Source organism: Rhinoraja longicauda, chromosome 19, assembly GCF_053455715.1.
Source record: "Rhinoraja longicauda isolate Sanriku21f chromosome 19, sRhiLon1.1, whole genome shotgun sequence".
Taxonomy (NCBI): domain Eukaryota; kingdom Metazoa; phylum Chordata; class Chondrichthyes; order Rajiformes; family Arhynchobatidae; genus Rhinoraja; species Rhinoraja longicauda.
The window spans coordinates 20,959,927-20,976,038 of record NC_135971.1 but is presented as its reverse complement, the minus strand read 5'-3'; the positions used below and the strand labels follow the sequence as shown (position 1 = coordinate 20,976,038).

The window sequence follows — 16,112 nt, the reverse complement described above, 5'->3', positions numbered from 1 at the left end:
AATCTTATACCGTTGGAAAGCCTGTTTATTTCCCTTTTAAATGGTGCCACATTTGTAAGGAACGTGCATTTGTGGGATGAGCAGCAGAGCTGAGTATATGGGTTGCGCCCATGAAAAATCTGCCAAATCTTCTCTGCCAATGCCAAACAGCTTATTCTGCTGTTGCTATTGACTCTTATTTTGAGCTTCTGGTACCCCCAGGTGCTGACAAGAATGGGATGCCATCCCACAACAGTGTGTGACCAGGCTGGTGACCGGCATGAGGAGGAGGTGCCAGGCTGTTGTGGCTGCGTATGGTTATTCCACACGCTACTGTGGCTCCTGTTTATTAAATGAACAAATTGTTAAATTGCCAATGTGTCTTGTTCCTTCAGACTTCAATCATCCAATCCACCAAACAACACCGAACAAGAGTCGATGGCAGAATAAGCTGTTTGGCATTGGCAGAGAAGATTTGGCAGATTTTTCATGGGCGCATCCCACATACTCAGCTCTGCTGCTCATCCCACAAATGCATGTTCCTTGCAAATGTGGCACCATTTAAAAGGGAAATAAACAGGCTTTCCAACGGTATAAGATTCATTGCCAAGAAGCATTGTTACAACAAAGAAATAATCTACCAAACACAAATGTCCTTACTTTTTGTGCTATGTTTAGATTCTTGATTAGTGCGGGTGTCAGGGGTTACGGGGAGAAGGCAGGAGAACGGGGCTAGGAGGGAGAGATAGGTCAGCCATCATTGAATGACGGAGATGGGCCGATTGGCCTAACTCTGCTCCTACGACTTGTGCCTATTGAGAGGAAGACTCCACACACGGCAATCTGCCTCTCTTGTTTATAAACGTCGAATGGGTCACTTCTTGTTGGAGTTCCAAATTGAGTTGCGTAGGCTGGGTCTATTAGGTTGAGCGGGCTGGGTCTGTATTCCATGGAGCGCAGGAGGATGAGGGGAGATCTTATAGAGGTGTACAAAATCATGAGAGGAATAGATCGGGTAGACGCACAGAGTCTCTTGCCCAGAGTAGGGGAATCGAGGACCGGAGGACACAGGTTCAAGGTGAAGGGGGAAAAGATTTAACGGGAATCTGAGGGGTGACTTTTCCACACAGAGGGTGGTGGGTGTGTGGAACGAGCTGCCGGAGGAGGTAGTTGAGGCTGGGACTATCCCAGCGTTTAAGAAACAGTAGTCACAAAATGCTGGAGTAACTCAGCAGGTCAGGCAGCATCTCTGGAGAGAAGGAACTGGTGACGTTTCGGGTCGAGACCCTTCTTCAGACTGATGTCAGGGGAGAGGGAGGCACAGAGATAATAATAATAACAATAATGTATTTCATCAATGTTGAGGATGAAGTTTTGGGTGGATTTGGTGAGCGTTTTTGGACCAATGATGATGATTTCAGATTTGTTGCAATTGAGTTTGAGGAAATGTAGATGATGGATAGATAGATGAGGAAGTTTAGGGTGTGAAAACAGGACAAAGGGGATGCAGATCAAGGAAAATGTAGAATAGAGCAGAGTTAGCTGGGAGAAGCTTGACAAGATTGCAAACAGAGATAGAATGCAGTCGGAGACAGTCAGACTGGTGGGAGAACTGGGAAAGGGGGAGGGGATGGAGAGAGAGGGAGAGCAAGGGTTCGACAGGTACATGGATAGGACCGGTCTGGAGGGGTCTGGGCCAAACGCGGGCAGGTGGGACTGGGGTAGAAGGGGCACGTTGGTCGGCGTGGGCAAGCTGGGCCAGAAGGGCCTGTTTTCCAGGCTGTCATGACACTATGCCTATGACTCCCTGACCAGGTTGGACAGGACAGGTTTAGAGGCGGACAGATCGAACGCGGGCAGGCGGGACTGGTGTGGTAGATGGGGCATGTTGGTCGGCGTGGGCGAGCTGGGCCAGAAGGGCCTGTTTTCCAGGCTGTGCGTGGCGACTCGACGAATCTAGCAAAGGGCAATCTTTCCAAGATGTGGGCTTCCTTTGAGGATTCTGTTGTCCTGCCCTCGAGGGTAAGGCTCCATTTCTCCAATGCCCCTGCTCCATCCACAGCGGTGGCATGGGGCGGGGGGAGGGGAGGGGGGGGGGGGGGGGAGGGGGGAAAGCACAAGAACATCACCCATAAAAAGGCCCCCCCAAAGTCCATGCAAGTCCTCACACGCACACGCGCGCACACATGCCAATAACCCAGGCAGATCAATACAGGGAAATATTGAGAACAATATACTTGCTACGTTATCTGAAGACCAGAGCAGTTTCCGCAACTCCCCCCAGACCCCCCCCCAACCCACCACCAAGTCTCACTTGCCAACATCAATGGATGACAAAATAGAGACGTTTCAAATCATAAAAGGACCGGACAAGCCAGATGCAGGTAAAATGTTCCCGATGTCGGGGCGAGTCCAGAACCAGGGGCCACACACACACACAGTCTAAGAATAAAGGGGAGGCCATTTAAAACTGAGGTGAGAAGGAACATTTTCACCCAGAGAGTTGTGAATTTGTGGAATTCTCTGCCACAGAGGGCAGCGGAGGCCAATTCACTGGATGGATTTAAGAGGGAGTTAGATAGAGCTCTAGGGGTTAGTGGAATCAGGGGGTGTAGGGAGAAGGCAGGCACGGGTTACTGATTGTGGACGATCAGCCACGATCACAATGAATAGCGGTGCGTACTGGCTCGAAGGGCCGAATGGCCTCCTCCTGCACCTATTGTTTATGTTTCCGTGATCCTGTCCGACCACAAAACCGTCTCTCCTCCCCAATCTTTTCCACTAATTTTTGTTTCAATTTTGTTTAGAGATATTAGTTTAGTTTCTAGTTTAGAGATACAGCGTGGAAACAGGCCCTTTCGGCCCACCGGGTCCGCGCCGCCCAGCGATCCCCGCACACTGACACTGACTCCGCTCAGTCCGCCTTAACCAACCTGATCTCCCGGTGGCTCAGCACTTCATCTCCCCCCTCCCACTCCCGCACTGACCTTTCTGTCCTGGGCCTCCTCCACTGTCAGAGTGAGGCCCAGCGCAAATTGGAGGAACAGCACCTCGTATTTCGCTTGGGCAGCTCGCACCCCAGCGGTACGAACATTGACTTCTCTAACTTCAACTAACCCTTGCTTTCCCTCTCTTTCTCTGCCCCTCCCCCACCCAGTTTCAAAGTGGTCTTGTTGAGTCTCGTTGTCATTGTGACTCGTTTTCACCTAGCCCCACTGCTGACAATGGCCTGCTCCCTTTATCATCGTTAACTTTGTTGCACGTCTTTCATTCACTTGTTCTGCGTCCCTCTACATCTCCGCCCTTATCTCTCGTTCCTCTCTCCCCCCCGACTCTCAGTCTGTAAGAAGGGTCTCGACCCCGAAACGTCGCCCATTCCTTTCTCTCCAGGGATGCTGCCTGCCCCCGCTGAGTTGCTCCAGCGGTTCGTTGACGACACTGTGGTGGTGGGCCGGATCTCCGACAACGATGAGAAGGCCTACCAGGAGGAGGTGGCTGATCTGGCACTCTGGTGTCAGGACAATAGAATATCAAACAAACTAAGGAGCTGATTGTGGACTTCAGAAGGGCTAAACATCCAAGGACGTACACGCCACTGGAGATAAATGGGTCCACTGTGGATAGGGTGAGCAGTTTTAAATACCTGGGAGTCCACATCACAGAGGATCTGACGTGGACAACACACATTGCCGCACTGGTGGGTAAGGCAAAGCAGCGCCTTTACCACCTCAGACAGCTGAGGAAATTCAGAGTGTCTCTGAGGATCCTTCATTGCTTCTACTCTGGGGCTGTAGAGAGCATCTTATCCGGCAACATCACAGTCTGGTTTGGGAACAGCTCTGCCCAGGACAGGATGGCCCTGCAGAGAGTAGTGCGTTCGGCTGAACGCACCATGGGAACTACACTCGCCCCCCTGCAGGACCTATACATCAGGAGGTGCAGATCCAGAGCCAGCAACATTATGGGGGACCCCTACCACCCCAGTAACGGACTGTTCCAGATGCTACGGTCAGGCAAACGCCTCCGCTGTCACGCTGTGAAAACGGAGAGGATGAGACGGAGTTTCTTCCCACAGGCCATCAGGACTGTCAACTCTCATAACCCCAGGGACTACATTTTGTCTTCTCTCTCTATTAACTCTAATTTATATGCTGTAACTGCAAGGTTTTTTGCGCACAATCCGCAGGCATTGCCACTTTCATTTCACTGCACGTCGTGCATGTGCACGTGACAAATAGACTTGACTTGACTCGACCTGTGCCCACCTTCGACAACGGCTTCAGTTAGGGACCCGTCGAGCCAACGACAAGGTTCGGTAAAGGGCGAGGGAGGGAAGAGAGATCTGGCCTGAGACAGAACGGTCAGCGATCGACAACAAAAATCGAAAAACGGGGAAGGAGGGGGGGGGGGGGGGGGGGGGGGTTTTAATCGAACTTGGCAAGTGGTCAGACGCGGACAATCACCTCCCGAAAACTGCTCTGGTCTTTTGACATTCTCCCGTCCCGCGCGCGCGCGCACACACGGACAAGTCATCGTTTGCAAGACAATAATCCTCAGCAATCCTCATGAGAAATGGAAAGTCATTAACCCTTTGAGGCCTTCGGATGCTACGTGTTTTTTTACCCCCCGCGAGAGGGCTTCATCTGTGCAGGAGCATAGCCCGGGAAAGGACACACACAGTTTTTGGCGCCGCGAGGGGAGCCGTGTGAAAAAGGGGCAGCCATTTTGCCTGCTCTGGTTTTGATGCTTCACTGAGCCAGCGACCCGCCAACCCCTCCCCCCCCTTCGTGACTTGACCCCCCGCCCCTCGTGACTTGACCCCCCGTCCGTCAACGATATCGGAAAGACGTTGCCAGTCCCGCTTGGAAAGGGCGCAGAGAAGTTTTACGAGGAGGTTGCAAGCATGCGGGCACAAGCTAGATTCTTGCTATTGAGGGCGTGCAGCGTAGGTTCACCAGGTTAATCCCCGGGATGGCGGGACTGTCGTATGTTGAAAGACTGGAGCGGCTGGGCTTGTATACACTGGAATTTAGAAGGATGAGAGGGGATCTTATCGAAACGTATAAGATTATTAAGGGGTTGGACACGTTAGAGGCAGGAAACATGTTCCCAATGTTGGGGGGAGTCCAGAACAAGGGGCCACACAGTTTAAGAATAAGGGGTCGGCCATTTAGAACGGAGATGAGGAAAAACTTTTTCAGTCAGAGTTGTGAATCTGTGGAATTCTCTGCCACAGAGGGCAGTGGAGGCCAATTCTCTGAATGCATTCAAGAGAGAGCTGGATAGAGCTCTTAAGGATAGCGGAGTCAGGGGGGTATGGGGAGAGGGCAGGAACGGAGTACTGATTGAGAATGATCAGCCATGATCACAGTGAATGGCAGTGCGTACAGGCTCGAAGGGCCGAATGGCCTCCTCCTGCACCTATTTTCTATGTTTCTATGTTTACAGCAGGCAGTGAAGAAAGCTAAGTTGGCCTTCAATGCGAGAGGATTTGAGTTTAGGAGCAAGGAGGTCCTACTGCAGTTGTACAGGGCCCTGGTGAGACCACACCTGGAGTAGTTTTGGTCTCCTAATTTAAGGAAGGACATTCTTGCTATTGAGGGAGTGCAGCGTAGGTTCACCAGGTTAATTCCTGGGATGGCGGGACTGTCGTATGAAGAAAGAATGGATGGACTGGAATTCACTGGAATTGAGAAGAAAGAGAGGGGATCTTATAGAAACATATCAAATTCTCAAGGGATTGGACAGGCTGGATGCAGGAAAAATGTTCCCGATGTTGGGGGAGTCCAGAACCTGGGGGTCACACAGTTTAAGAATAAGGGGTAGGCCATTTAGGACTGAGATGAGGAAAAACTTTTTCAGTCAGAGAGTTGTGAATCTGTGGAATTCTCTGCCTCAGAGGGCAGTGGAGGCCAATTCTCTGAATGCATTCAAGAGAGAGCTGGATAGAGCTCTTAAGGATAGCGGAGTCAGGGGGTACGGGGAGAGGGCAGGAACGGGGTACTGATTGAGAATGATCAGCCATGATCACAGTGAATGGCGGTGCGTACAGGCTCGAAGGGCCGAATGGCCTCCTCCTGCACCTATTGTCTATGGTCAGGAAGTCATGTTTTCAGCTTTATAGGACTTAGGTTAGGTCAAACGAAGGGAACACTCGATGACAGTGGGGCCCAGTTAAATGGACAGGCATGGAAGGCCTCAGGCTCCCAGGGACCCCAGCAATTTCCCTCGAGACGCACGAGGCACCTGTCCCTCCAGCACCTGTCATTCGCGTGCATCCCCACTCTGCCACTCCCCACGAACGCACGGAGAACCGAGAAGTGCCTCGGCCCGAAACGCCGCCCGATCCTTCTCTGCACAGATGCTGCCCGTCCCGCTGAGAGACTCCACCATTTTGTGTGTGTGTCTCTCTCTCTCTCTCTCTCTCTCTCGAACGCACGCACGCACGCACGCCAATAGGCCCACAGTCCTCAAAGGGTTAACAGTCAAAAATACACGCACGCATGACATTAAACGTGTTTTACCGAAGAGCGGATTCTGCGATTAAAGGTTTGTTTCTTGATTCCCAGAATGGGTGGTTGGTGAAATGGTCGGGGGGGGGGGGGGGGGGGGGGGAGGGAATTGGTAGGAAATGGGAGAGGGAGACCTCCTTTAGACACCCGCCACCATCAGAGGTGTGAAAGGGGCTGAAACGTTCTGAGTAAATGCTCCCCCCCACTTTGCCGACGAATGGGGGAAGACTCTGGGACCTCTTTTGTCATCCCAGCGAGACCGTAACTTCCAAACCAGACGGGCCAGGGATAAGGGGGAGATGTTTCCCTCGAGTTCGGTTCAGAGGTACAGCGCGGAAACGGGCCCTTCGGCCCGCCCGCTAACCCGAGCCGACACACACGTTTCATGCCAAGCCAATTAGCCCGCACGCCTTTGGAGTGTGTGAGAGGAAACCGAAGGGCTCGGAGAAAAACCCCACGTGGGTACAAACTCCGCACAGGCAAGCACCCGTGGTCGGGATCGAACCCGGGTCCCCGGCGCTGGGAGCGCGGCAACTCTACCGCCGCGCCACCGTGACCGCCGTTGTCGGCGAGGTGGGGGAAGAAGGGGGACGGAGATGGGAGGCAGGCCGACCGGATGGGAACATTTACTTGAGCAGAGGCAAGTGGCGCTGGGAAAATCACCCTGGCCTGACATCGATCGTCGTCTCTCTTGAAGGTGGGGCGGTGGAAGACTCCTGGCCTCTCCTGTTCCTGACTCCGACGAGCCTGGAGTGCTCGGAGAGGGAGGGAGGGAGGGGGAGGGGGACAACGGCAGAGGGAGGAGGAAGGAAGAGCGGGCAATGCGGGGGTGGGGGGTTGGTCAGTCAGGGGTTACGGGGAGAAAGCAAGGGAGTGGGGTCGGGTGGGAGAGACAAGGCCTGTTTCGGCCCCTAGAACCGATGAACTTCGGGAAGGGGGGATGGAAGAACGTTCAAAAACAAAAAGACCGCCATTGTCAAGAGGGGAAAGGAAGGGAGGGGGGGGGGGTGGGGGCGGAGAAAGATGGCGGGATGGTAAACAAAAGACAAACAACACCAGGAGCTGATGGAGGAAGAAAGACTTGGTCCGAGCCAAAGCAGGGCCGGGCAACAAGGATATGTCGGCTGGGCCTCCAGTGTGGTTAAAGAGGGAGGGAGGGAGGGAGGGAGGGAGGGAGGGAGGGAGGGAGGGAGGGAGGGAGGGAGGGAGGGAGGGAGGGAGGGAGGGAGGGAGGGAGGGAGGGATGGATGGAGGGAGGGAGGGAGGGAAGCCACCGCCGGCCATTCACCACCACGCCCTCAGCACAGCCCTCCCCCCGGCCAATTCCAGCTGTTCGGGTAAAGCACGTTTAAACCGTGATGGGGGTGAAATGGAGTTATCGCTTATTTTTCCTTTCTTTCAAAACTTCAACTTAAAAAGTACAAGTAAACGGCAGCGGAAACTGTTCCGTTATCGGACACTTCGATGTCACGCAACCATTGGTGATAACTCACGCCCCCATCGGGTTCATGTGGGATTCCCACCCCTCCCCTCCCCCTCCCAAACTGGCTTCCAATCCTCTGGTAAGTCCTCCAGATCTCTGGCTTCCACTGTCACCTCTCCCCCACCCTCCCTCTACCCCTAAACTCTGCTCCCCCCCATCTCCACGAAATTCCTCATTCAGTTCCCAAGAAACCTGACTCTACCTGTGTTTCTGTCCCAGTGCCAAGCTACTTTTCCTGACCCCCCCACCCCCCACCCCCCCCCCCCAACCTCTCCAGTCCCAAATAACTTGCTGCCAAACCCCGATATCCCACCTGGAGTATTGTGTCTCCTAGCTTGAGGAAGGACGTCCTTGCTATTGAGGGCGTGCAGCGTAGGTTCACCAGGTTAATCCCCGGGATGGCGGGACTGTGAGGTGGGATGAAAGTGTGGGTCGACTGGGATTGTATGTAGGTTAATTGGCTGGGTAAATGTAACAATTGTCCCTGGTGGGTGTAGGATAGTGTTAATGTACGGGGATCGCTGGGCGGCACGGACTTGGAGGGCCGAAAAGGCCTGTTTCCGGCTGTATATATATGATACATGATATGATATGATTTGCAAGGATGAGGGGATCTTATAGAAACGTTAAAAATTCCTAAGGGATTAGACGGGCCCGATGCATGACCGATGTTGGGGGGAGTCCAGAACCAGGGGGGGTCACACAGTTTAAGAATAAGAGGTCGGCCATTTAGGACCGAGGCGAGGGAAAAACTTTTTCACCCAGAGAGTTGTGATCTGTGGAATTCTCTGCCACAGAGGGCAGTGGAGGCCGATTCACTGGATGGATTTAAGAGAGTTGGATAGAGCTCTAGGGGGCTAGCGGAATCAAGAGGGGTATGGGGAGAAGGCAGGCACGGGTTACTGATTGTGGATGGTCAGCCATGATCACAGTGAATGGCGGTGCGTACAGGCTCGAAGGGGCCGAATGGCCTCCTCCTGCACCTATTGTCTATGTTTCTAACTTGCTGCTCCCCATCCTCCAATGTCCATCCTGAAATCTCCGGTCTGGAGAAGGGTCCCTAGCTGGAACCTCCTTGCAAATCTCCTCCGCGCCCTTCCCAGCTTGACAGGTGGTGAGGATGTTGCCAGGACTAGAGGGTGTGAGCTACAGGGAGAGGTTGAGCGGGCTGGGTCTCTATTCCATGGAGCGCAGGAGGATGAGGGGTGATCTTACAGAGGTGCACAAAATCATGAGAGGAATAGATCGGGTAGACGCACAGAGTCTCTTGCCCAGAGTCGGGGAATCGAGGACCAGAGGATGTAGGTTCAAGGTGAAGGGGGAAAGATTTAATAGGAATCTGAGGGGTAACTTTTTCACACAGTGTACGGAACGAGCTGCCAGAGGAGGTAGTCGAGGCTGGGACTATCCCCAAAGTTTAAGAAACGGTTGGACTGGTACATGGATAGGACGGGTTTGGAGGGATATGGGCCAAGTGCGGGCAGGTGGGACTAGTGTAGATGGGGCGTGTGGGCAGGTTGGGCCGAAGGGCCTGTTTCCACGCTGTGTCACTCTATGACTCTAAGAAGGGTCCCGACCTGGAACGTCACCTGCCCATGATCCCCAGGGACGCCCCGTGTCCCGCAGAGTTGCTCAGGCAGTTTTTTTTGCCACTTTCCTTGGCAAACCAGCCTTCTAACCCTGGGGGCTAGTGGAATCAGAGGACACGGGGAGAAGGCAGGCACAGACGGGTTACTGACAGTGGACGATCAGCCACCATCACGCAAAGAATGGCTCAGAGGGCCGAACGGCCTCCTCCTGCACCTATTTTCTATGCGTCCATGTTTCGTTTGGCCGCTCACTGGCTGACTAAAACATATGGGAGCGATTTTCGGGGATGAGTCAGGAGTTTGCCTGACTCTGATCCTTGTGGAAGACTAGCTCAGTGGAACTAACTCTCAGGGAAGCGCTGGCAAAGTGCATGGTCTCCCACGTCTCCGATGGTTAATTTAGGTGGGGAGAGGGTGGGCGGGAGGAGGAAAGAAATAGCCCCTGAACCTTAATTCTTCCTCATTGCCAATGCAGTAAGGGAAGGAAAAGCAATGCATTTGTTTCGAGAGGACAGCAACTACAAAAACAGGGACGTAATGCTGAGGCTCGACAAGGCAAGTCCATTTACAGGGCCTTCCCACAGCAACAGTCGGCAGCCATTTTGTGTCAAGTCCATTTACAGGGCGTTCGCACAGCACCTGTCGGCGGCCATTTTGTGTCAAGTCCATTTACAGGGCCTTCCCACAGCAACAGTCGGCGGCCATTTTGTGTCATGTCCATTTACAGGGCCTTCCCACCGCAACAGTCGGCGGCCATTTTGTGTCAAGTCCATTTACAGGGCCTTCCCACAGCACCTGTCGGTGGCCATTTTGTGTCATGTCCATTTACAGGGCCTTGCCACAGCAACAGTCGGTGGCCATTTTGTGTCCAGTCCATTTACAGGGCCTTCCCACAGCACCTGTCGGCAGCCATTTTGTGTCATGTCCATTTACAGGGCCTTGCCACAGCAACAGTCGGCGGCCATTTTGTGTCCAGTCCATTTACAGGGCCTTCCCACAGCAACAGTCGGTGGCCATTTTGTGTCAAGTCCATTTACAGGCCGGATTTGGAGTATTGGGAGCAATTTTGGGCCCTATTGAGGGCGTGCAGCGTAGGTTCACTAGCTTGATTCCCGGAATGGCGGGACTGTCGTATGTTGAAAGGCTGGAGCGATTGGGCTTGTATACACTGGAATTTAGAAGGATGAGGGGGGATCTTATTGAAACATATAAGATAATTAGGGGATTGGACACATTAGAGGCAGGAAACATGTTCCCAATGTTGGGGGAGTCCAGAACAAGGGGCCACAGTTTAAGAATAAGGGGTAGGCCATTTAGAAAGGAGATGAGGGAAGAACTTTTTCAGTCAGAGAGTGGTGAAGGTGTGGAATTCTCTGCCTCAGAAGGCAGTGGAGGCCAGTTCGTTGGATGCTTTCAAGAGAGAGCTGGATAGAGCTCTTAAGGATAGCGGAGTGAGGGTGTATGGGGAGAAGGCAGGAACGGGGGTACTGATTGAGAGTGATCAGCCATGATCGCATTGAATGGCGGTGCTGGCTCGAAGGGCTGAATGGCCTCCTCCTGCACCTATTGTCTATTGTCTATTGTCTATTGAAGGACGTGCTGGCTCTGGAGAGGGTCCAGAGGAGGTTTACGAGAACAATCCCGGGAATGAGTGGCTTAACATTGGGATGAGCGTCTGCCGGCACTGGGCCTGTACTCGCTGGAGTTGAGAAGGATGAGGGGGGGGGGGGAGACCTCATTGAAATGTACAGAATAGTGAGCGGCCTGGATAGAGTGGATGTGGAAAGGATGTTTCCACTAGTGGGAGAGTCCAGGAAATCAGAGGGCCCGGCCTCAGAATTAAAGGACGTTCCTTCAGGAAGGCGATGAGGAGGAATTTCCTCGGTCAGAGGGTGGTGAATCTGTGGAATGCATTACCACAAAAGGCTGTGGAGGCCAAGTCAGTGGATATATTTAAGGCAGAGATAGATAGGTTCTTGATTAGTGCGGGTGTCAGGGGTTATGGGGAGAAGGCAGGAGAATGGGGTTAGGAGGGAGAGATAGATCAGCCATGATTGAATGGCGGCGTGGACTGAATGGGTCGAGTGGCCTAATTCTGCTGCTATCTCTTATGACCTCATGACATGCCAAAGAATGCATTTGGTTGGAATCTAATCGTGGGATTCAGGTAACTTAAGAGTCATGGAGTGACACCAGCGTGGGAACAGGCCCTTCGGCCCAACTTGTCGAGTTTTCACCCAGAGTCGTGAATCTGTAGAATTCTCTGCCACTGAAGGCAGTGGAGGCCAATTCACTGGATGCTTTCAAGAGAGAGTTAGATTTAGCTCTTAGGGCTAAGGGAATCGAGGGATGTGGGGAGAAAGCATTGATTGTGGATGATCAGCCATGATTGCATTGATTGTGGATGATCAGCCATGATCGCATTGATTGTGGATGATCAGCCATGATCGTATTGAATGGCGGTGCTGGCTCGAGGGGCCTACCCCTGCATCTATTTCCCATGCTTCTGTGAAACGCCACCCGTTCCTTCTCTCCAGAGATGCTGCCTGTCCCGCTGAGTTACTTTCTGTGCTTTCTGCAGCTTTTTTGCGCGTCTATCTTCGTTTTTCTCACCCTAACCCCTCGACCCCCCCCCACCTTCTGCCCCATCGCCTGACGAGTCTGGAGGGGAGCCATTTTGTCACGCCAACGTTCCCATCGTCTCTGGGCACCAACCCGCCTTGCCCACTCGGGAGGTCAACCGGCGCGGCCACTGCACCAGGTGCGATGACGGGCAGCCTCCGCTGCGTTTCAATGGTCAGAAGCATAACACATCAACGTCAGATACAAACCCTGTGTTAATGGAGTGTCGGTAGCAGTGAGTGTGGCGGTCACGTACACCAACCTACCAATTGCATCCTTGAGGTATTTCTGACCGATCAACTTTAAGTACTCTTCGATCGCCTTGGTGGCCAGCGTATTCTCGCGGAATATTAAGTGCTCACGGTCTACAAAGCGGTCAACCTCCGTCATGGCCATGTCGGAGAGGAAGTCCTGGCAGAGAGAGAGACAGAGAGAAAGGTGGCAGAAGTCAAGTCCATTTACAGGGCGTTCCCCACAGCAACACTCGGCGGCCATTTTGTGTCAAGTCCACTCACAGGGCGCTCGCACGGCAACAGTCGGCGGCCATTTTGTGTCACGTCCACTTACGGGGCGTTCCCACGGCAACAGTCGGCGGCCATTTTGTGTCACGTCCACTTACGGGGCGTTCCCACGGCAACAGTCGGCGGCCATTTTGTGTCACGTCCACTTACGGGGCGTTCCCACGGCAACAGTCGGCGGCCATTTTGTGTCACGTCCACTTACAGGGCATTCATTCCCAACGCAACAGTTGGCGGCCATTTTGTGTCGTTCATTTACAGGATGTTGCCACAGCAACAGTTGGCAGCCATTTTGTGTCAAGTCAATTTACAGGGCCTTCCCACAGCAACAGTCGGCGGCCATTTTGTGTCAGCCATTTACAGGGCGTTCGCACAGCACCTGTCGGCGGCCATTTTGTGTCAAGTCCATTTACAGGGCCATCCCACATCAACCAGTCGGCGGGCATTTTGTGTCAAGTCCATTTACAGGGCGTTCCCATAGCACCAGTCGGCGGCCATTTTGTACCAATGTGGTCCACATTGTGTTCGGTTAGGGGCACCGTGTTGCGAGAAAGGTGTTGTCAAGCTGGAAAGGGTGTAGAGAAGATTTACGAGGATGTTGCCAGGACTAGAGGGTGTGAGCTACAGGGAGAGGTTGAGCAGGCTGGGTCTCTATTCCATGGAGCGCAGGAGGATGAGGGGAGATCTTATAGAGGTGTACAAAATCATGAGAGGAATAGATCGGGTAGATGCACAGAGTATCTTGCCCAGAGTAGGGGAATCGAGGACCAGAGGACACAGGTTCAAGGTGAAGGAGAAAAGACTTAATAGGAATCTGAGGGGTAACTTTTTCACACAGAGGGTGGTGGGTGTGTGGAACGAGCTGCCAGAGGAGGTAGTTGAGGCTGGGACTATCCCAACGTTTAAGAAGCAGTTAGACAGGTACATGGATAGGACAGGTTTGGAGGGATATGGACTAAACACAGGCGGGTGGGACAAGTGTAGCTGGGACTTGTTGTCCAGTGTGGGCAAGTTGGGCCGAAGGGCCCGTTTCCGCAGCTGTATTACTCTGTGACTATCTCCCCGAAAGAGCTCTTTGATCAGCCAGTTGCAGTTCAGTTTATTGTCACGTGTACCGAGGTACAGTGAAAAGCTTTTTGTTGCGCGCTAACCCGTCAGCGGAAAGACAACACACGATTACAATCGAGCCGTCCACAGTGTACAGGCACATGGTAAGGGGAATGACGTTTAGTGCGAGGTAAAGCCAGCAAAGTCCGACCAAGGATAGTCCGAGGGTCTCCAGTGAGGTGGATAGTAGTCCAGCACCGCTCTCTGGTTGTGGTGGGATGGTTCAGTTGCCTGATAACAGCCGGGAAGAAACTGCCCCTGAATCTGGAGGTGTGCGATTTCCACACTTCTGTACATCTTGCCCGATGGGAGAGGGGGGGGTTTAGATTTAGAGATACAGTGCGGAAACAGGCCCTTCGGCCCACCGGGTCCGCGCCACCCAGCGATCCCCGCACACACTAACACTATCCTACACACACTGGGGACAATTTACACACTTACACCCAGCCAATTAACCTACAAACCTGCACGTCTTTGGAGTGCGGGAGGAAACCGAAGATCCCGGAGAAAACCCACGCGGGTCACGGGGAGAACGTGCAAACTCCGTACAGACGGCGCCCGTAGTCGGGATGGAACCCGGGTCTCCGGCGCCGTGAGGCAGCAACTCTTCCGCTGCGCCACCGTGCCGCCCCGCGGTGTTTATTCACAGAGTGACAGGGGGTTTCTCTTCCCTCCAGGTATTGCACGGTCCACCACCCTTTGGTGTCCCAGGAACGGCACCTCCTCGATGGCCATTTTGCTCAATTATCCGACATTATGCGGCACGGTGGCGCAGCGGTAGAGTTGGTGCCTCACAGCGAATGCAGCGCCGGAGACTCAGGTTCCATCCCGACTACGGGCGCCGTCTGTACGGAGTTTGCACGTTCTCCCCGTGACCTGCGTGGGTTTCCTCCGAGATCTTCGGTTTCCTCCCACACTCCAAAGACGTGCAGGTATGTAGGTTAAATGGCTGAGCAAATGTAAAAATTGTCCCTAGTGTAGAAAAATAGAAAATAGGTGCAGGAGTAGGCCATTCGGCCCTTCGAGCCTGTACGCACCGCCATTCAATATGATCATGGCTGATCATCCAGCTCAGTAACCTGTACCTGCCTTCTCTCTGTACCCCCTGATCCCTTTAGCAAAAAGGGCCACATCTAACTCCCTCTTAAATATAGCCAATGAACTGGCCTCAACTACCTTCTGTGGCAGAGAATTCCACAGACTCACCACTCTCTGTGTGAAGAAATGTTTTCTCATCTCGGTCCTAAAAGACTTCCCCCTTTATCCTTAAGCTGTGACCCCTGGTTCTGGACTCCCCCAACATCGGGAACAATCTTCCCGCATCTAGCCTCTCCAACCCCTTAAGAATTTTATATGTTTCTATAAGATCCCCCCCCTCAGTCTTCTAAATTCCAGCGAGTACAAGCCCAGTCTATCCAGTCTTTCTTCATATGAAACTCCCGCCATCCCAGGGACCTGTGTGTAGGATAGTGTTAGTGTGCGGGGATCGCTGGGCGGCGCGGACCCGGTGGGCCGAAGGGCCTGTTTCCAGAAATTTAAGAGTGTGGAGCGAATGTGATAAATGATTGTAGATCTTCTTCTGTGGCTGAGCTGTGCGGTAGCAATACTACAACCTGTACCATTGATCTGCAGAACTGAACACAATACTCTTAGTGCAGCCTCACCAACGTTTTTTACAACTGCAACATGTCCTCCCAACTTCTACACTCAATGCTCTGACCGATGGAGGCCCATGTGCCAAAAGCCTTTTTGACCCCCCTGCAACTCCACCTTCAAGGGGATCAAATCGAAACGTATAAGATTATTAAGGGGTTGGACACGTTAGAGGCAGGAAACATGGCGGGACTGTCGTACGTTGAGAGACTGGAGCGACTAGGCTTGTATACAACTGGAATTTAGAAGGATGAGAGGGGATCTTATCGAAACGTATAAGATTATTAAGGGGTTGGACACGTTAGAGGCAGGAAACATGTTCCCAATGTTGGGGGGAGTCCAGAACCAGGGGCCACACACAGTTTAAGAATGAGGGGTCGGCCATTTAGAACGGAGACGAGGAAAAACCTTTTCAGTCAGAGAGTTGTGAATCTGTGGAATTCTCTGCCTCAGAAGGCAGCGGAGGCCGAGTCCTGTTTCCGCGCTGATCTTTAAATCTAAATCTAAATCCACTGAATCAAATCAATGCTTCGTTTTGAACCGTTTTTTTTTAAAGCTATGAGTTCAGTCGCGTTCAGTTTATTGCCACGCGCCACGAAAGGCTTTTGATGCGCGCTAACCGGTCGGCGGACTGTACGTGACTGTACCG

General features: G+C 52.9%; 1 protein-coding gene across 1 annotated transcript in view; it reads right to left on the bottom strand.

The window, feature by feature from the left end:
- LOC144602551 (ras/Rap GTPase-activating protein SynGAP-like) overlaps positions 1–16,112 on the bottom strand; it is a 115,155-nt gene that overhangs the window by 83,175 nt on the left and 15,868 nt on the right. The window contains 1 exon segment of the mRNA XM_078415680.1: positions 12,452–12,596. Coding sequence (XP_078271806.1) covers positions 12,452–12,596 — 145 coding nt within the window.